This window comes from Hylobates moloch, unplaced genomic scaffold (assembly GCF_009828535.3).
Source record: "Hylobates moloch isolate HMO894 unplaced genomic scaffold, HMol_V3 SCAFFOLD_8, whole genome shotgun sequence".
Classification (NCBI taxonomy): domain Eukaryota; kingdom Metazoa; phylum Chordata; class Mammalia; order Primates; family Hylobatidae; genus Hylobates; species Hylobates moloch.
In genome coordinates, this window is record NW_026652283.1 from 116,638,420 (window position 1) to 116,658,686 (window position 20,267).

At 41.9% G+C, this 20,267-nt stretch overlaps 1 protein-coding gene across 6 annotated transcripts in view; it reads left to right on the plus strand.

The window, feature by feature from the left end:
- DLC1 (DLC1 Rho GTPase activating protein) overlaps window positions 1-20,267 on the plus strand; it is a 523,594-nt gene that overhangs the window by 487,778 nt on the left and 15,549 nt on the right. For 5 of the 6 annotated variants that reach the window (XM_058441995.1, XM_058441994.1, XM_058441996.1 and 2 more), the window contains 4 exons: window positions 3,402-3,473; window positions 8,245-8,326; window positions 16,222-16,285; window positions 18,303-19,726. In XM_058441995.1, the coding sequence (XP_058297978.1) occupies window positions 3,402-3,473; window positions 8,245-8,326; window positions 16,222-16,285; window positions 18,303-19,726 (1,642 nt within the window). Of the gene's footprint in view, window positions 1-3,401; window positions 3,474-5,600; window positions 5,736-8,244; window positions 8,327-16,221; window positions 16,286-18,302; window positions 19,727-20,267 lie in introns of all 6 variants that reach the window. The other variant, XM_058441999.1, reaches the window with a different exon arrangement.

The following is a 20,267-nucleotide window of genomic DNA, read 5'->3' on the forward strand; positions in this document are numbered from 1 at the left end:
TTGTTCAGGCTTGTCTTGAACTCCTGGACTCAAACAGTCCACCCAACTCTGCCTCCCAAAGTGCTGAGACTACAAACGTGAGCCACCCCCACAGCCAAGACCTGATTCTTTAGGCATGGAGCTCCAGCGAAGTTTGTGAAGGAGAGAGAAGATTAATACTGTAACTCAGAAAGTTTGATGAGCCAGGATTGGTGGACAGATTCTCTTAAGCGAGGGCTGTTTACAGACCCAGAGTTTTATTAATAGTTAGGAGATTAGAGCGAAACTAATGGCGTGACTCGGGGAATGAAACTGTGTGACTCGCATGTAGATATAGGTTCGTTTCACATTAAAAAAATAAAAATAATTGATTTTTAAAAATCAGTACATACATTGGATTGTTAGTACTTTCTCTTGACCTATGAATTGGAAAGTGTTGGTGTGAGGTGGACAAGTATTCCATTTTCTAAAAAATATGTGACAACTTTTTACAGTTTTCTAATTCTGATTTCTACAAAAACAGTGGGTTAGGGTCTCATGTGAATGCAGCCTAAGTTTTCAGAGTGGACTCTTTGTGTTGGTAAAATAGTCATATGCTTGTCTATTTCCCATGGTTTCATATCAAAAGGAAAGACAAATTGTCATTTTTTTTAGAGTGAAGAAAAGAAAGGATAAGATGACTAGATCTCTGCCGTTTGGGGAGTACTGTGTTTTAGCCATTGTATAAACTGTTAATTAAATTATCTGCTGAAGAAGCAAACCTTCGCCTGTTTACATTCTTTCTAATTAAGTGGCCCTAAGAGTGACTATTTTGACACAGCTTTTCTGATCAGTTTATGATCATTTGGAGTCATTTTATTTCTTAGACAGGGCCAGTAGAAAATAAGAGAGGCAGCCAGGCACAGTGGCTCCTGCTTCTGTCTCAGCTACTTGGGAGGCTGAGGTGGGAGGATCATTTGAGCCTAGAAGGTCGAGGCTGCAGTGAGCTATGATCGTACCACTGCCCTTTAGCCTATGTGACTGAGCAAGGCTCTGTCTCAAAAAAAAAAAAAAAAAAAGAGAACAAGAAGACAGGAATATGCATTTTTGTGTTCCTGAAATTACGTGGGACCTTAAATAAATACTTTTGTAAAGTTATTATGTAAAACATATAAAGATTGTTTAAAAAACTAGTATCTTACATCTTCCATGCCTCTTGGCATGAAACTATTTCTCTTAGTAAAGCAGGAGCATGCTCTGGCAGGACTGGCTAGTGACTTGGTATCTAATTAAGGCTTTTGTATGTGGGCTGACCTAGTGCCGTGTCTGACTATCGTCAAAAAAGGGCGGGCATTGAGAATTTTTGGTTACTCACCACTTATTAAGTTAAATATTAAGAAAGCAAGCACATTTACTTTTTAACAATCTATTGTTCAACGTCTAACAATCTGTTCAATGAAAATAACCTCTAAGTAGCCAAATGAAATGCATTTTTTAAATATTTTTAAAGACAAACAGTCTTTTTACTTTCCGTATCTATCTTTTGTGGAAGGGGGCGGGCACACACATAGGGCAAAAGTAATTTCCTCTTTTTTTTTTTTTTTTTGGTTACAGAGTCTTATTCTGTTGCCCAGGCTGGTGTGTAGTAGTACCATTGAGGCTAACTGCAGCCTCAGCCTTCCAAGCTCAAGCAATCCTCCCACCTCAAGCAATCCTCCCACCTCAGCCTCCAGAGTAGGTGGGGACTACAGGAGCACACCACCACGCCTGACTAATTTTTGTAATTTTTTTCTTTGGTAGAGACAGGGTTTGGCCATGTTGCCCAGGCTGGTCTTCAACTTCTGGGCTCAAATGATCCTCCCACCTCAGCCTTTCAAATGCAGGTATTATAGGCGTGAGCCACCACACCCAGTCTAATTTCCTTATTTTTTAAAATAAAATGTTGAGCTTGTGTATGTTTTTCCAGAAATATAGTTTTCTAGGAAGTGTTTATTTTATAATTTTGTTTAAAACGTCTTTATTTCCTTGCTGAGACAAAATGTGGATATACACATACAAAAAAAAAGTAAGCTCAAATAATTGACTTTGGACAAGTCTACACTTTTATTCAGTGCGAACATCGAAGTTCTTCCACATTGATGTCGCTATCATTCGGTCCCAATTCGGTCCTAAGTCTTGGGTTGAATAATGCTCACTGTTACACTGAGAAGATTCACGAAGTTGACTTTGCCATGCTATTTATTTCCAGGCTACTGCCATAATCATTTTTAGTTTGGGTATTAAGTAACTCATCCGGAGATGGCAGGTTATTTTTTTTTTCTCTTCCCTGTGCTCAATGAGCAAATTCCCACTTGCTTTAATGAATTTGGATTTTCTTAATTACCTTTCTTCAAAGGCCAGGAACTCAGGAAATAATAGGTGAAAAAGTGCTTTGAAAACATAAAGTTACTAGACAAAAATAAGATGTGTTACACTTCTAATATGAACTATTAGTCTCCCACTTGGTTGAGAGAGATGCTTAATGAAGATTTGAATCTGGCATAAATTATACAATGTTGAGACCTTTATAAATGAGTGAACAGACTTGTGTAACTGAGTACTCTCATGGGCTGAGGAAGGTGGGAGGAAGAGTTGAAAGGAATATTCTTTGTGCAAGCAGAGACACTAACTAATGTTCCCAGGACCTCCTCTGTGAGTCAGTTTTAACGGGATTGTAAATATGTGCTCCAGTGAGTTTTAACACAGTGTGTCAGTTGCTCTTGGCCTTTCTGTTTATCGATTCTATCTACAAGATGTTAAACCACAGGGAAGTAGAAGCTTTATTAGCCATTTCTGCCTGCCAAGATTGTGGGATTTACTGACTTCGTGCCCTCCATGTTCCTTGACAGCCAGGGCTTCTCCTACTGGATTAATACCTGATGACTACCTGAGCACTCAACAGTGAAACAACACAAGGTCAGGGGCTTTTGAAACACCCAACCCCTGAGTGTCAGAAAGCCTGTGACTTTACTCAGATAAATTCTCTTTTAGCGTGTTGGTGGAGGTACTTTGTGGCCTTTTGTTGAAGTGAAAAGTAGTACAATAGGCCAGCCAGGCTTCAAATGAGTTATTAAATCTCTCTTCACCTTCCTCATGATACCGTATTTTCATAACCATTTGTAACCAGAGCACTTCAGGAGCAGCACAAAATGAGAAACTTACTCCCAGGACCCCGTTTCTGTTTTTCGTAAAGGGAAAATACATCCTCACGTACGTGTGAAAAAATTGGAAAAGATGCATACAAAATGTAAACCATTCGAGTTAAGCGTGTATGTCTGTTTGCTTATCCGTATTTTCTGTGGCAGTCATGTTTTGCTTGTATCATAAAACCAAAGCTTACTCAGGAAAAATAAGCATGCTGAGATACACACGGCTAATTTTGTCTTTCTTCTGTTCCGTTCTAGAAATTGAAGCCAAGGAAGCTTGTGATTGGCTACGGGCAACTGGTTTCCCCCAGTATGCACAGCTTTATGAAGGTAAGCTGGGAATGCCATTTTTTAAAAGTTGGCATAATCATAACCCCTTGTTCGCGAGTATTACTGATCTATGACTTATTTTCAGCAGTTTTATCGTTTAAATGTTTTATTTAAAAAAAAAAAAAATGTGGTGAGCATGCAAGACCCCAACCACTGAAAACAAAAGCTAGCACCTTGATAACACGCCCATGCCACTCCCCCGTCTGCCGCCTGCCACTCCCTACCCAAAGTAATGAGCATGCTGAAGACTATCATTTTCTTGCTTTCTTTTTATATAATTCTACTCCATTTCCTGAAAAGTACATTTTTACAACGTAATTTTTACCTTTATAAAAAAGGGTACTGTGTTGTATGTAATTTCGTGGGGTTTTTATTTTTCACTTAATATTGTATTGTTAAGATTCTTCTATACTGTATGGGCCTGTTATTCATTTGCTTTGGCTGCTGTGTAATACACCAGTGTGTATTACACAAGAAACCACAGTTTATTCATATCCACACTCTGGTAGGTGGGTATTTTGGCTTTCTCTGTTGTGCTTTTATAAGCTGTGCTGTTGTGAACATTCCTGCATCTATCTTTTGTGGTACATGCATGATTCATCTCGCTTCTATCCCTAGGAACAGAATTACTGGGGAATAAAGAATATGTATGTTCAATTTTACGATGCAAGCTTTTTGAAAGTGCCCGTACCAATTTTCACTCTTACCAATCTGTGTATCCACATTCCCTCAGCACTTGATATTGTCAGACTTTAATTTTTGCCAACCAAATGGATATAAAATGATATACAGATTTTGACTGCCATTTCCCTAATCCTTCATGGTAATGAGCATTTATTCATGTCACTTGGCCACATTTGTTTGCTTACATTATGCTTCTCTTAATGATTTATAAGAGCTCTTTTTATTCTAAATACTAGTCTTTCGTTGGTCATGTGTTGCAGATATCTTTCCCACCATTTGTAATTAGGCATTTCACTTTTCTCTAGGTTGTCTTTTAATCAATATTATGTTTTCTGTGGCATTCAGTTTTTCAACTGAGAAAAAAATTCAGTTAAAAAAAAGGTAGGATCTGGGCTGAATTCTTAACATCTCACTTTCTTATCAGTGCCCTGGGGATTGCTTGGATACTGAGGTCATTCTCTCAGCTTCTGCGTACCCTGGGGAGTGCTTGTGCTCCATGCATGTCAAGATAAATAGGTTGTTCATTTATTTGTTTATTGTTTTAAGACAGAGTCTCGCTCTGTCACCCTTGCTGGAGTGCAGTGGTGCGATTTTGGCTCACTGCAACCTCTGCCTTCCGGGTTCAAGCGATTCACCTGCCTCAGCCTCCCGAGTAGCTGGGATTACGGGCGTGTGCCACCATGCCCGGCTAATTTTTGTGTTTTTAGTAGAGCTGGGGTTTTACCATGTTGGCCAAGCTGGTCTTGAACTCCTGACCTCAGGTGATCCACCCACCTTGGCCTCCCAAAGTGCTGGGATTACAGACATGAGCAACCACGCCTGGCCTAGGCTGTTCATTTAAATGGGAGTTTCATTATACTCTATATGAAGTCGGTTTAAAATAATTACAGCTATGAACTAATGCATTCCATTTTATGGGTAACTTTCAAACAGAGGTCAGGTGAATAACAAAATGATTCCCAAGTTAGAATACCCGGTCTTCCTTATGTAGCCTAGATTGATTGTGATATTTTCTTCCAAGAAGATGGATTCTGAATTGTTTTATTGTTAGACCATATAAAATATCTTACTGTTTCTTCATTCCAGAGAATATCTCCAATTTCTTTTGATTAACTTGCATGCTTATTTTGGTGGAGTTGCTTGTCTTTCCTTTAGAGAGAAGTTTTAACCTGTTAACATTTAGAAGGGCTTTGGGGAAAGGGGGACCAGCATTCTGTTGGATTTTCAATTCATAGCTCTACTGGAGAAAAGAAAAGACAGTTGCATTGGCAGTGACACCAAAGTGGCTGTCCTTTTGTTCTCCTATTTAGAAATTAAGTTTTCTTCAATTATGCTCGTTTTTGGCATTGATTTGCTGCCAGGTACCACTTTCTTGTGATATATATGTTTGCTAAGACCCAATTCCAGTCCCTGGGTCACCTCTTTCCTAATCCTAAAATGCAGGGTGCATTTGCACAAGTTACATTTTGGGTCCCTTCATGTTCCCAAGTCTTTTGAAGCATAAGCCTACTTTTGGGGTACACTGCATATTGTTCTGGGCCATCGCCTCCCCCCGTTTTTCCTGCCACTGTTTGCTGGGTGAGTACATACACCATACACCCCATACCAACCACACATCATTTCCCCCTGTTTAGCTTGATTTGGGTACTTGGCAATTTATACTTCCTGCGTTTCAACCCACAGTGGAAGTTGAGTTCAGAGAACGTTTTCTATACATCAGTAAACTATCATCTTTTAAAACCAGTCCTTTCAGGAAAGAGTCTGGGCAAATAAAAGAAAATTACTGATTTAATTCTTACACTCCTCACTCGCATTTAATACCTACCAGATTTTTAAAAAATTGTTAAGTTAATTTGGATTAGAAAAGGAATCTAAATTATGGCTCTGGGTATACTAACTTAGACATTCCTAAAATAACATAGTTACTTTCTCACATATAGGTAACAGGCATATGAAAATTTCAATTTACATTTATAGATCTGATGTTATACTCCGTAAATATTAAAAAATATTCCTTAATATCAGCTCTGTTATTTCATCTTGGTGTGTACTCAGAGTCAAAAACAGGCCAGGAATGGTGGCTCATGCCTGTAATCCCAGCACTTTTGGAGGCTGAGGTGGGAGGATCGCTTGAGGCCAGGAGTTGAAGGCCAACCTGGTCAACATAGTGAGACCGCATCTCTATTTAAAAAATTTAAAAACAAACAAACAAAAAGCAAAATACAGTGTCACAACCTTCAAACAATGTTACAACCTGTCTTGCTTCATTTACTAATGCTCTAGTTTCCATTGACTATAAGTCTTTCTATTTCCATTATGATGGTTCCACGAATCATTTGTCTAAGAGAGTTTTGGTCTATAAATTAGTGAAGAAATGTAATTCTGTGATACTAAATTTTATGTATTCATAAATCTCTGGACTGTAGCTACTTCCTTGGTCTGCCCATATTATCATCTAGGGAACAATGTCTATAATCCAACTGTAGCCTTCAGAAAAAAAAAGGATAGACTATAAGTTTATACTCATTCTATTATCTCTAGAAAATAGATTACTAAGAATAAGGAATTCCATATCATTCCATAAAACCAGTGATCATAAGAAACAATAAAAACATAATGAACAGTTGTGCACCCACAGCAGCTGGAACAGGGCTAATTACCTGCATGTCCCAAACTGCTGACAGCCTTGTCTATTCCACTGTGTGGCATTAGCCATTTTGAAGGCCAAAGGGATTTTTTAATTTTTTATTTGTTTTTTTCAGATAGGGTCTCACTCTGTCATCCAGGCTGAAGTGCAATGGTACAATCAGAGTTCACTGCACCCTCAAATTCTGGGGTTCAGGTGATCTTCCACCTCAGCATCCCATGTAGCTGAGACCACAGCCCGCGTGCCACCATGCCCAATAAATTTTTTTTTTAATTTTTTTTGTAGAAACAGGGTCTCGCCATGCTGCCCAGGCTGGTCTCAAACTCCTGAGGCCAAATGATCTTCTCTCCTTGGGGCCTCCCAAAGTGCTCACATTATAGATGTGAGCCACAGAGCCCAGCCAAAGAGAATGTTTTAGCTTGTGGTGATTCTAGTTTTCTGCTGTGATAACTGATTTCACCCAGGTCTGGTCCAAAGAGGTACCCACACCGAGACACTCCTCCTCGTGGTATTGTAGTAGCATTCTACTGAGGAGGCCCATGATTTGCCCTCATAGTTGGAACTCCAAGAGGGTGATAACTTGCCTGTATCCAGTGGCAATTTCAGAGCTGTTGTAAATTTCCACAGTGGCTACCTCTGCTCTCCTTTTCTTGGGTATATTTACTTACCAAGGGATCTTTTTAGGCAGTCCAGAGAAAGGAATTCCTCCAATGAGTTGACTGTTTTCCCCCTCTCTGGTTTTCATTTCTGATACAGCTTCTTCACTGTCTTGAGAGAATTGAATGAACTCTTCTGCAGATTAAAGGATATGAGATTCTGTTGTTCTATAGCAACTTTATAGCTAGCCCTTTCTTTTTAGGGGAGTTATATCAATTCCTGCAAGGCCATATTGCAGTGCTAATATTTGTTTTTAAAAAGCATATCTTGAATTCTCCTTAGCTCTTGATGCCACGTGAGTGGATTACATTCCATTTCCTACCACTTTTCATTGTTCTCTAGATCTTTCTGTGGCTCAGTTTTCCTTCCATGACCTTTTCCCTGATCACACGTGAGCAAAGACACACACACATACACACAGCCCAGCCACATTAAAAGGGAGCATTCTTCTGACAGTCATTGTGGCTTAAATTATAATTTCGACTGGGGGCTTATTGCCTGCTGATTTGTTTAAAGGTATAACAATGTTCTGAACCACTTCTCCTTGACCAGAAGCAATATTTTGAGTTTCCGCCACTTTAAAGCCGAAGCTCCTTTAGGACAGCGATGCAGGATTGGCTTGAATTGTCTTATAGTCCCATAGAACTTGATGCGGAATGAGGTGTCCTATAGTAGGTGCTCAGTACATTGCTGAAGAGTTTTTTCCCCGCTTTGGTAAACTGGGCTATTTGGCAAACTAGGTTATAGGTGCTCAACGAATACATTTGTTTATTTTTCTGACAGATTTCCTGTTCCCCATCGATATCTCCTTGGTCAAGAGAGAGCATGATTTTTTGGACAGAGATGCCATTGAGGCTCTATGCAGGTAAATGGACACGTTTTGAGTGTTTTCCTTTTTGATTTTTTAAGAACACAGTACTTATCACTAAGATAGGCTTCGTTTGCTTTTGTTCTTGCTAATTGTGTTAGGTCTTTATTGGCAAACCATATAGTGATCATAGACCTTTTAATTAAAAATTAAGTAAAATATTGTTATTTAGTATTGCCATTAAGATAGCATCCACACTGTCCTAGAAGTACTCAAACAATAGCATTCCGTATTTGATATAACTGGTGTAACAAGTAACAACTCTCAGGTGGTTTGGAAACTTGGATTAAGTTTTCCTAAAAGGGTACGATAGAAAAAATTTAGCATGTTCAGAGGAATAAATGGGGAGTGGCATATAAAGACAGGAGCATCACTTGAATTCCAAGAAAGCTCCTCTCTACCTCTTCAGTTTCGCCTCGTATAAAATAATGATAGGATGAAATAAGGCTGTAAAATAACTCGGCACGGTCTTTAACATATAGGCAACAGACAGTTAAATGATGTGAAATTGAATAAAACTGTCAGAAATTCTTGATCATTGTGCTTTTGGGTCTTCAAGCTGAGAGGCAGCTTATAGGTTTTAGTGAGGTGGAAGTAATAAAACCTGTAGCAGACAGTGATGGGACACTGAATCCTTTCAAGCTCTTCATGACATGTCTACTCATTTTAAGTTTTTCATCCTAATTTTTCTCAAAAGCTGAAATCCCTAAAAGCTGAATTCTGGGGGAAAAATTATACACAGACAAAATTCACATAGGTTAATTTGATTATGAAACTAAATAAGTATTTTAATTTCAGGGTTTTTTTGTTTTTGTTTTTTTGTTTCTGTTTTTGTTTCTGTTTTTTTGAGAAGAAGTTTCACTCTTGTTGCCCAGGCTGGAGTGCAATGGTGCGGTCTTGGCTCACTGCAACCTCCACCTCCCAGTTTCAAGTAAATCTCCTGCCTCAGCCTCCCAAGTAGCTAGGATTACAGGCGCTCACCATCACACCCAGCTAATTTTTTGTATTTTTAGTAGAGACTGGGTTTCACCATGTTGACCAGGATGGTCTCAAACTCCTAACCTCAGGTGATCCACCCGCCTCGGCCTCCCAAAGTCCAGGGATTACAGGCGTGAGCCACCGCGCCCAGCCTGGTTTTTTTTTGTTCTGTTTTTTATTTTTATTTTTTTATTTTTAAAGACAAGGTCTCACTCTGTCGCTCAGGCTGGAGTGCAGTGGCATAATCATGGTTCACTGCAGCCTTGACCTCCCATCTGCAGGTGATCCTCCCACTTCAGCGTCTGGAGTAGCTGGGACTACAGGTGCACACCACCATACCCAGCTAATTTTTGTATTTTTTGTAGAGATGCAGTCTCACTATGTTGCTCAGGCTGGTCTTGAACTCCTGGCTCAAGCAGTCATCCATCTCGGCCTCCCAAAGTGCTGGGATTACAGGAGTGAGCCACCACACCCCATCTCAGTATTTTTTTTTTTAACTTGAAAAAACATCATGAAGGTAGAATGACATCCAGTATTTCTTTCCTCTTTGTAGGCAAAGAAAGCAGTGGTAGTTCTGTTTTCTGCCTTTCGCATATAATACAGTGTTATTTGAAGCAGCTAAAGTAAGCAGTGGTTTGGGGCAGATAGATGGGATATTTAGAATAGTGTATGGACTAGGGTAGTTCTCATGGTTTAAGAGAGGAAAAAACAGTTCTCTTAACCACAGAAACACTGTCACTTTTCTAGTCCAATTAAATGACTGATAGAAATGTACAGGGTATGTACCCATTTTCTGAAAGAAACCTAATTCCAAGAACTTCACCGTGGAATGTAATATCATAACTATATCATCAGGAATGAAAAAATGTCACAGATGCGGTTTCGGGAGGGGAAGGAGTCCGCATCTGGAATATGAACTACTGCAGACATTTTTTTAATGTTTTCATGCTTAGCTGTGGAGCAGAATTAATCTGTTTTCAATCCATCACCGGTGATCATGCATATGCATGAGGTCACTTCTGAGATGCATCTTAGGAAATATTTAAGCATTACGTCATTTCACACATTTTAAGCCAGTTAGAGAGTGAGCACTCTGGGCAGCAGCAATAGCTTAGGAATTCTTGGGTCATAAAAATATCACTGCAGCATTTCAGGCCAAAGGGTCATGATTAAATTCTTGAATACTTTTTCAGAATATCAGTTTGAAATGTTGTTTTCCATTTCTGGGAAGAAAAGTATCCTCTGTACTTTGCAATTTACACTGGCTCTGAGTACCTTTTGAGAAGCCACCTTTTTCTGAAGCGAATAAGTCTGTGCTGTGAGATCTTTGGTGAAAAGAAAAGCCTAGAAGAAGCAGACTCTGCCACATATGCTAGTTGGGCTTCAGTTTTCTCTCCTGCATAGAATAACATCTCATAGGAAATGCAGTGATGGATGTCAGAGCGCTTTAAAAATTAAATTCTCAGGCCCAAATTTGAGTATGTGCAGAAAGGCTTAGGGTTGGATTTTCTTTTTTAAAAAAGGAAGTTCTTCAGAATTCACAGTAGTAGTCATCAACTGGTTTGTAATGGAAAACCTCAGGGCTCTTGTCCTCATGTCCACATAAATGGACTTTTCATGAAAATGATGCCCCTTTCGAGAGGCCTAAACAAATGTTCAGAAGAAAAGGGACCTCTGTCGGGTGTATTTCAAGCACCTTCCTTTATTTTATTTTTTTATTTATTTTTTTGAGATGAAGTCTTGCTCTGTTGCCCAAGCTGGAGTACAGTGGCATGCTCTCAACTCATGGCAACCTCTGCCTCCCGGGTTCAAGCAATTCTCTGCCTCAGCCCCCTGAGTAGTTGGGATTACAGGCAGCCACCACCACGCTCCACTAATTTTTTGTGTTTTTTTTAGTAGAGATGGGGTTTCACCATACTGGCCAGGTTGGTCTTGAACTCCTGATCCACCTGCCTTGGCCTCCCAAAGGGCTGGGGATTACAGGCGTGAGCCACCGCGCCCAGCCAGCACCTTTCTTTAAAACACGTTACAAGTTCTGAGCTGTCAGCTGCATAGCGTAGTTGAGATGCTTGTTGTACTGATGATGTGACAGTCACTTCATTTGCTAGACCTGCCTCTTCCAAATACCTTCTTGGCCTGTGGAATTCAAGGGCCAGCAAATAACGAAGCTACAGTATTATTTGAAATTTTGCCCTGTGATTTGGAAGTTCTCTCTAGACTGACAAGACTTTTTATAGACTTTTGTCTTTGCCTCGTTGATATTTTCTGAACAGTTGATTTTAAATACATGTAGTAATATGGTTGCAGAAATTCAGCTTAAACATTTTACAAAATCTTTCCCACCTACCTCCTCCCCTTGTACTGGACCATATTTTATGCAGGGATCTTATAAGTGATCTCATATATACTCTAGCATTATTCTTAGTTTAGAGTGTTTACGTACCTGTGACATTTACAGATCTTACAGCTCCTTTGGTCAAGAAGCAAGTAGGAGCTTCTTTTTCTACTCAGGGCAAGAAGACTTGTAGACTTAGTGGGTTTTATGAGAACAATGACGTTGTCTTAAATATAAAGTTTGGCAATAACCAAAAGTTACAAGTGTGGGACTATAGATTTTTTGCATTTAGATTGCTAACCAGCATTTTTACATTCACACTGCAAGGGGTTCATGTATCTGTTCCCTTGGAGAAATGGCTTTGGCCTGATCTTGCTAGCTTTACTACATAATGCAATTCCAATGATAAGCCCAAGATTATCAGAGCTACACTCAATAGTAATCCTGGAGGAGTGATTCGCTTTGTCTTGAAGCACGTGCAGGTAGTATTGTGAACTGTGATTCACCACCAGGATACCTCTTGTGAAATGTTCTTTCTATTGCTTGCCTTTCTACAGCTTCTGAAAACTATTCCAAATTGCTATTTTCCTTTGGAATTAAAAATGACTCCTTCTATAAACACAGCAAAGAATTATGTACATCAAGTGACAGTTGTATAATGAAAAATAGATTTCCACACTGTCATCTGCAGTATGCACTTTGTTGTAAAGCAGTCCATCAGATGCCTGAGCCATGCAAAGCAGCCCACCTTAGAGCAGATTTTAACTTTGTCAAAATTTCTGGTCTGTTAAAAGGGAAGCACGTAGCCGGGTACAGTGGCTCACGCCTATAATCCCAACAATTTGGGAGGCCAAGATGGGAGGATCACTTGAGCCTCCAGGAGTTGGAGACCATCCTGGGAAGCATGGCAAGACCCCATTTCTATAAAAAAAAAAAAACAAAAATTAGCCAGGCATGATGGCACATACCTGTAGTCCCAGCTACTTGGGAGGCTGAGGCGGGAGGATCCCGTGGGCCCAGGAGGTCCAGGCTCCGATGAGCCGTGATAGCACCATTGCATTCCAACCTGAGTGACCCTGTCTCAAAAAGAAAAGAAAAGGCTGGGAGTAGCGTGTAATTTTTTAAAGCAATTGCACAGATTCCAAGAAAATATCTTCAAGAATTGTAACCATTTTTATTTGTGAGAATCTTACTTAGAAAATTGTATCTTTTCCCCTTCTCTCTCTTCTCTTTGTTTTTGGCTTGTTTTTACTTTGAATACAATGGGGCCCAGGTCCCCACCTGCTGTGCTTTTATCTGGGTTCCTGCAGCTCCAGGCAGAGAAGCTCTTGAAACTTTGATAGGCCAGCCTTGTGCTCCTCCCTCTTCAGAGCAGGGTAGAAGTTGCCCAGGAGATAAGAGGGACACATTCCCGGGGAGCCGAGCCTGGGAGGGTCCTTAGGGGGATGGGAAAGGCCCAGGCTTCTGGACGGATGGGTTACGAAGCCAGCATTTCAGCCACTGTGTGAGGAATCCTTTAGGAGTAAGTTGCTTTCATTTATTACTACCATTAATATTTATGTTAGAAAGGAACACAGATTGCCGGGTGCAGTGGCTCATGCCTGTAATCCTAGCACTTTGGGAGGCCGAGGTGAGTGGATTGCCTGAGCTCAGGAGGTCGAGACCAGCCGGGCAACATTGAAAACCCCCACTTCTACTAAAAATACAAAAAATTCGCTGGGCGTGGTGGTGGGTGCCTGTAGTCCCAGCTGCTCGGGAGGCTGAGGCATGAGAATTGCTTGAAACGGGGAGGCGGAGCTTGCAGTGAGCCAAGATCACACCACTGCACTCCAGCCTGGGTAATAGAGCAAGACCGTCTCAAAAAAAAAAAAGAAGAAAAAGAAAGGAACACAGAAGTTACTGGGTTTGAGAGTCACCATGTTTTAATCGTGGGGACTTAGACAAGATCTGTGACCTCCCCAAGCTCCATTTCCTCATCTGTAAAATGTAGCTTTATCATAATATCTGTACCTAGAGTTGTTGGGAAGATGGAGTCATACATAGGAAGTACCTGGCATAGTGCCTGGCCTGCAGTAGGCCTCGTTTGTAGCTGGAACTATGATTTGATATCAGTACTGTCTCTGTAAGGAAATAAGGTCCCAGCAGAATACATTCTTTGGGGGTCCTCCGGGACAAATGAAAACCACAGAAACCCTAGGGTATAACTCTGGGCTTTAGGTCTGTAATGCCATTAGCTTGGTGCTACCAACATAAAAAGATAATGTTGACCTTTATAGAACTGGCCTCCTGGATCTTTTTTGTTTGACTAAAATCTAGAGTTTGTGAAGCTAAACCCCTCCCCAGCCCCATAGGCCTCTGTGGCTAGTAAATTTGGTTATAAACACCATTCAACCATTAAAGCCCAAATGAAGTCAAGTGAGTATTTGATTACAGGTTTGATTAATGGAACCCAGACCTAAGACTAACTGTAACCATTCCGGATTCTTTAAATCTTGAAAGCATTTGAGAACTAAAACACTGTGAGTGTAAGTCATTTAAGTAATTGATACCCCCAATAGAGGGACCTTATATCCACTCATTTTAAAGTATGCAGACTTTTTCTTAGTTATTTGTTTTCCTTTCTTCCCCATCAACAGAGAGAACTTTTCTGAACCTCGGCGCTCTGTGCTGTCTTTGTTTATTCTATAAACAGGCTACCACCTAAGTTATGAAGGCAAAATCGGGCTTATCAGGCAGGCGAAAATACTTTCTGTTCTCTTGCATCAACATTGTTAGGCAAACGGCAAGAACAGGATCAGGAAGATAAAGCCCTGAGGAGGTCTCAAGGTTCCCAGGAATTTGTGTGAATTAAATGATCTGATCTTATGAAAATGTAAGAATTGCAATTCATAGGAAAAACTGGGAAACTGGTGATAGCAGATAGCAAACAGACACATTACAGGTTCATTTGAGTAAGACGAAGTGATGATCATCTGGGAGATGGCAGGAAAACTGGGGCCTTGAAGGGCTGTCATTCATTTTTGTACATACCGTTTAGTTCAGCATATTCAAAGTGTTTCTTTTTTCAACTATTGCATTATTTCTCCGTGAGGTTTTGGGGGTTTTTTGTAAGTATTTTATTTTCAATGCAACTAAATTTCCCTAATTTTAAATTGATATTGCTGTTTGGCAGAGGTCAAAGTATTGGTATCAAAATGACAATAGGATGCCTGTTGCAAAAAGAATCTGACCTGAGTGCTTAATTTTGAACCCGGTAAGATTTGGATCCTTGAAGTTACAGTACGCAAATTCTTTAAATGATCATTTGCCCTATTGCCGTGACTATAGCACACATTATATTGTCCTATAACAGGAAGCTGTTCTAAATGTTGGATATTAAAGAGGGCTTCAATTTCCATTCTGTGCAAGGACTCTAAAATTTTAAACAGGCTGTCCAAGATTATGATTCATCGGAGATAACTAAAACTAATTTTTTAAATTTGAGTTTTGATTTGAAATACAAGACACTGTTTATTTTCCCGAAAACTCTACTTGGTTCTTTGCTGCTGTTTCGCTGTTTCTATTTCTATGAAAAGAGACATCACAAACTTTTCTTTTCTTTCTTTTTTTTTTTTTTTGAGATGGGGTCTGGCTCTGTTGCCCAGGCTGGAGTGCAGTGGCGCAATCTCGGCTCACTGCAACCTTCACCTCCCGGGTTCAAGTGATTCTTCCTGCCACAGCCTCCCGAGTAGCTTTCATTACAGGCACTCACCACCACGTCCAACTAATTTTTGCATTTTTAGTAGAGTTGGGGTTTTGCCATGTTGGACAGGCTGGTCTCAAACTCCTGACTTCAGTTGATCTGCCTGCCTCGGCCTCCCAAAGTTCTGGGATTACAGGCATGAGCCACTGTGCCCAGTCACAAACTTTTCTTTCTTGGCACCATGTGTGGCAGTCCATAATGGCTCAACCTAAGAGTTCTTGGAAGAATGATTTTTCTTAGTAAGAGCAACGCATTCAGAGTTGAAGAATCAGAGAGACTTCACACTATCATAGCTGTGTGCCATTTCACACTAAAATATAAAAATTAAAGTGAAAAACGTAAGAAACATAAAGGTATTTTTATTTTTATTTATTTAATTTTTTTTTTTTTTTTTTTTGGACGTAGTCTCACTCTGTCGCCCAGGCCAGAGTGCAGTGGCACGATCTTGGCTCACTGAAAGCTCCGCCTCCTGGGTTCACGCCATTCTCCTGCCTCAGCCTCCCAAGTAGCTGGGACTACAGGCGCCCGCCACCACGCCCGACTTGTTTTTTTGTATTTTTAGTAGAGACGGGGTTTCACCATGTTAGCCAGGATGGTGTCGATCTCCTGACCTCGTGATCCGCCCGCCTAGGCCTCCCAAAGTGCTGGGATTACAGGCGTGAGCTATTTTTTTAAACGACTCACTTTTTAAAGAAGTTTCTAATACTCCTCTAGGTATTAGATATTACTGAGCTCCAAGAAACTACTTAAATATATGAATTATTTAAAAACAGGTGTTTATCCACTCATTAGAGAGTGGTTGCCTATCTTTGTTAACATTATTTCTTTGCTCTATAGGCGTCTAAATACTTTAAACAAATGTGCGGTGATGAAGCTAGAAATTAGTCCTCATCGGAAACGAGTGAGTATACAAATTGCATAACAGAATGGGGGGGAAGGGGCAAACAAAAAAGTGAATGATGTGTTTCGTAATAGGTTTTGTTTCTGTAACTCTTAGTTTCTTGTTCTGTAAGCATCTACATCTTGAATGGTATCGCCTAGACTTGATAGCCTTATGTAGTTGAAGCCAGTAGTTGCAACTAGCCCATTACATTATTTTATCTATTGTTTTTGACCTGATCACATCAGCTATTATTTTGCCTAATTATTAACTCAATGCCTATTACATAATAAAGGGATCATGCTTAAGGAATCCCAGTGGATTTTTGCATTGCTTATAGAGGAAATAAACTGAAGTTTATTTCCAGCTGTTCTGTCTTCCCAAATATAACAATAACTGTGCTTCAAAGCTGTAGAGGTGAAAGTGAAGGCTGATTTGTGCAATATTGAAGAATAATAAGAGATTTGGAGGGAGGAAAGGAATTGGAGGAGGAAGAGGAGAAGGCAGGAACTCCCACACAGTTTAGTCAAATGGTGGTACAGAACCGAACTGGGTGGTATTTTCTTCCGCATGTGAGTTGTGAAGACTTTTTATGAGATCTTAGGAGAAGAGGTGGGTGTAGTACTGGGAGTAAGTGTCACAAATTAGAGTAAACAGGAATGAGTCTGGTCAAAAAACATATTTCTGACTTCTGGGTTCAAATTTTATTTATGCCAGAATCCCTGAGCTGCAAAAAGTTGCCTTCTTGGGGAGTCAAAGCTTTTAAACAAATGAACTGGAACCTCAGCGCCCACTGAGCTGTGCAGAAGAGCCCTACAAGCCAGCGCTCCATGCTTTCCACTCATTGTCCTGTGAAACTTGGGCCATAGGATATTTTCCACACCAGTGGAAAAGACATGTATCATACCGAATTGTGCCCTTTGATATCCTGCCGAAAAGGCCAAGACGCAGTAGTCCGTGTGACAGCTTATCCCTGAGTCCTGTACATAAATCAGGCATAATCAGCAAAGACGTTCCTTAGTGTTATGAATGCCGCGAGCTGTCAGGGCTGGGTATTGGTGAAGCCTTGTTCAATTGGCTGGAGCGTGACTGAGGTTGAAACTTCACAGGGCAGCTGTGGCCTGAGCGCTAGCCCTCATGTCTTGTGGGGGAGGGGAAGAAAAGGTACTGGTAAGAGTCTCCAAAGCACTGTTAATGGACTGAAGCTGCTTGATGACCCACCTTGATCCAGGGCCCCTTTACTCCAGTGGGAGACCTTATACATTTTTAGCGTCTAGAGATTTAAGTTGCCACTCTTCTTAGTGTTTGAAAACTACCTTTTTAATTGCAAGAGGGAATATAAACATACACCAACAAAAGACAGCACAATGGGAAGGCAGCCCAGAGGCAGTCCTGCTCATTGCTGACTTCAGTTCAAAATCTTTTGCATGCCTGGAATTTTCACCATCTCAGATGTTTCCTCTGTGAGCAATTAAAGAACAGCCTATGGATCCCAGAGTTTCCATAAAATAGTTCTTATTTAACTTGCAACATTTGGTCAGGCACTCTCCTGTTAAATTCTTTAAAAACATCTTTGTTATTTAAAGAACAAAACAAAACACTGGGCACTGTGGCTTATGCCTGTAATCCCAACACTTTGGGAAGCCCACATGGGAGGATTGCTTGAGGCCAGGAGTTTGAGACCAGCCTAGGCAACATAGTAAGACTACTGCTCTCTACAAAAAATTTTAAAAAGGAAAAGAATATGTAAGTGGGGCTGGGCACAGTAGCTCATCCCTGTCACTGCAGCACTTTGGGAGGCTCAGGCGGGAGGGTCACTTGAGGTCAGCAGTTCAGAACCAGCCTGGGCAATACAGCCTGGACAACAGAGTGAGACCCTATTTCTTAAAAAAAAAAAAAACAAACTTTAAAATTAAAATCATGAACTACAAGGGGGAAATTGATACTACTGGCATATTATGAGCAGCCTCCTGCTCATGCCCTGCTCCCTGCTGGCAGCCAGCCCCAGTGTGTGAATGGCTCCTTTCTGTCTTTGCAGAGTGACGATTCAGACGAGGATGAGCCTTGTGCCATCAGTGGCAAATGGACTTTCCAAAGAGACAGCAAGAGGTGGTCCCGGCTTGAAGAGTTTGATGTCTTTTCTCCAAAACAAGACCTAGTCCCTGGGTCCCCAGACGACTCCCACCCAAAGGACGGCCCCAGCCCCGGAGGCACGCTGATGGACCTCAGCGAGCGCCAGGAGGTGTCTTCCGTCCGCAGCCTCAGCAGCACTGGCAGCCTCCCCAGCCACGCGCCCCCCAGCGAGGATGCTGCCACCCCCCGGACTAACTCCGTCATCAGCGTTTGCTCTTCCAGCAACTTGGCAGGCAATGACGACTCTTTCGGCAGCCTGCCGTCTCCCAAGGAACTGTCCAGCTTCAGCTTCAGCATGAAAGGCCACGAAAAAACTGCCAAGTCCAAGACGCGCAGTCTGCTGAAACGGATGGAGAGCCTGAAGCTCAAGGGCTCCCACCACAGCAAGCACAAAGCGCCCTCAAAGCTGGGGTTGATCATCAGCGGGCCCATCCTGCAAGAGGGGATGGATGAGGAGAAGCTGAAGCAGCTCAACTGCGTGGAGATCTCCGCCCTCAACGGCAACCGCATCAACGTCCCCATGGTACGAAAGAGGAGCGTTTCCAACTCCACGCAGACCAGCAGCAGCAGCAGCCAGTCGGAGACGAGCAGCGCGGTCAGCACACCCAGCCCCGTTACCAGGACCCGGAGCCTCAGTGCCTGCAACAAGCGGGTGGGCATGTACCTAGAGGGCTTCGATCCTTTCAGTCAGTCAACATTTAACAACGTGATGGAGCAGAACTTTAAGAACCGCGAGAGCTACCCAGAGGACACGGTGTTCTACATCCCTGAAGATCACAAGCCTGGCACTTTCCCCAAAGCTCTCACCAATGGCAGTTTCTCCCCCTCGGGCAATAACGGCTCTGTGAACTGGAGGACGGGAAGCTTCCACGGCCCTGGCCACATCAGCCTCAGGAGGGAAAACAGCAGCGACAGCCCCAAGGAACTGAAGAGGCGCAATTCTTCCAGCTCCATGAGCAGCCGCCTGAGCATCTACGACAACGTGCCGGGCTCCATCCTCTACTCCAGTTCAGGGGACCTGGCGGATCTGGAGAACGAGGACATCTTCCCCGAGCTGGACGACATCCTCTACCACGTGAAGGGGATGCAGCGGATAGTCAACCAGTGGTCGGAGAAGTTTTCTGATGAGGGAGATTCGGACTCAGCCCTGGACTCGGTCTCTCCCTGCCCATCCTCTCCAAAACAGATACACCTGGATGTGGACAACGACCGAACCACACCCAGCGACCTGGACAGCACAGGCAACTCCCTGAATGAACCGGAAGAGCCCTCCGACATCCCGGAAAGAAGGGATTCTGGGGTTGGGGCTTCCCTAACCAGGTCCAACAGGTAAGAACTTTTCTCCTCCCTCCAGGTGTGGGGCACGGGGGGTCAGAAAGAGATTGCCTGTGCTTGTTCTGTGGGAGGAAATGGGATTAAGTCTGGCGTTCTTAGCCATGTCCATTCCTAAGGAAGGTGTTAGACCAAGAAGCACCAAAATTCAAAAAAATGTATATGATTGAATGGGTATAGAGTTCCAGTTGGGGAAGATGAAAAAAGTTCTGGAGATGATTGGCAGAGATGGTCACATGATGGGAATGAACTTGGTGCCACTCAACTGCACATTTAAAAATGGTGAAAATGGTACACTTTATATTGTGTATATTTTCCCATAATGGGGATTAAAGCATGGGATAGAAATCAAGTCCTCTCAGTTCCTATGATAAGATGCCAGGAAGCAGCCCATTGCTAATGTTGCTTCTACCTATTAAAAAGCCTTTCAGCCAGGCACAGTGGCTCACACTTGTAATCCAATACTTTGGGAGGCCGAGGTGGGAGGATCACTTGAGGCCAAGAGTTGGAGACCAAGCTGGACAACATAAGGAGACTC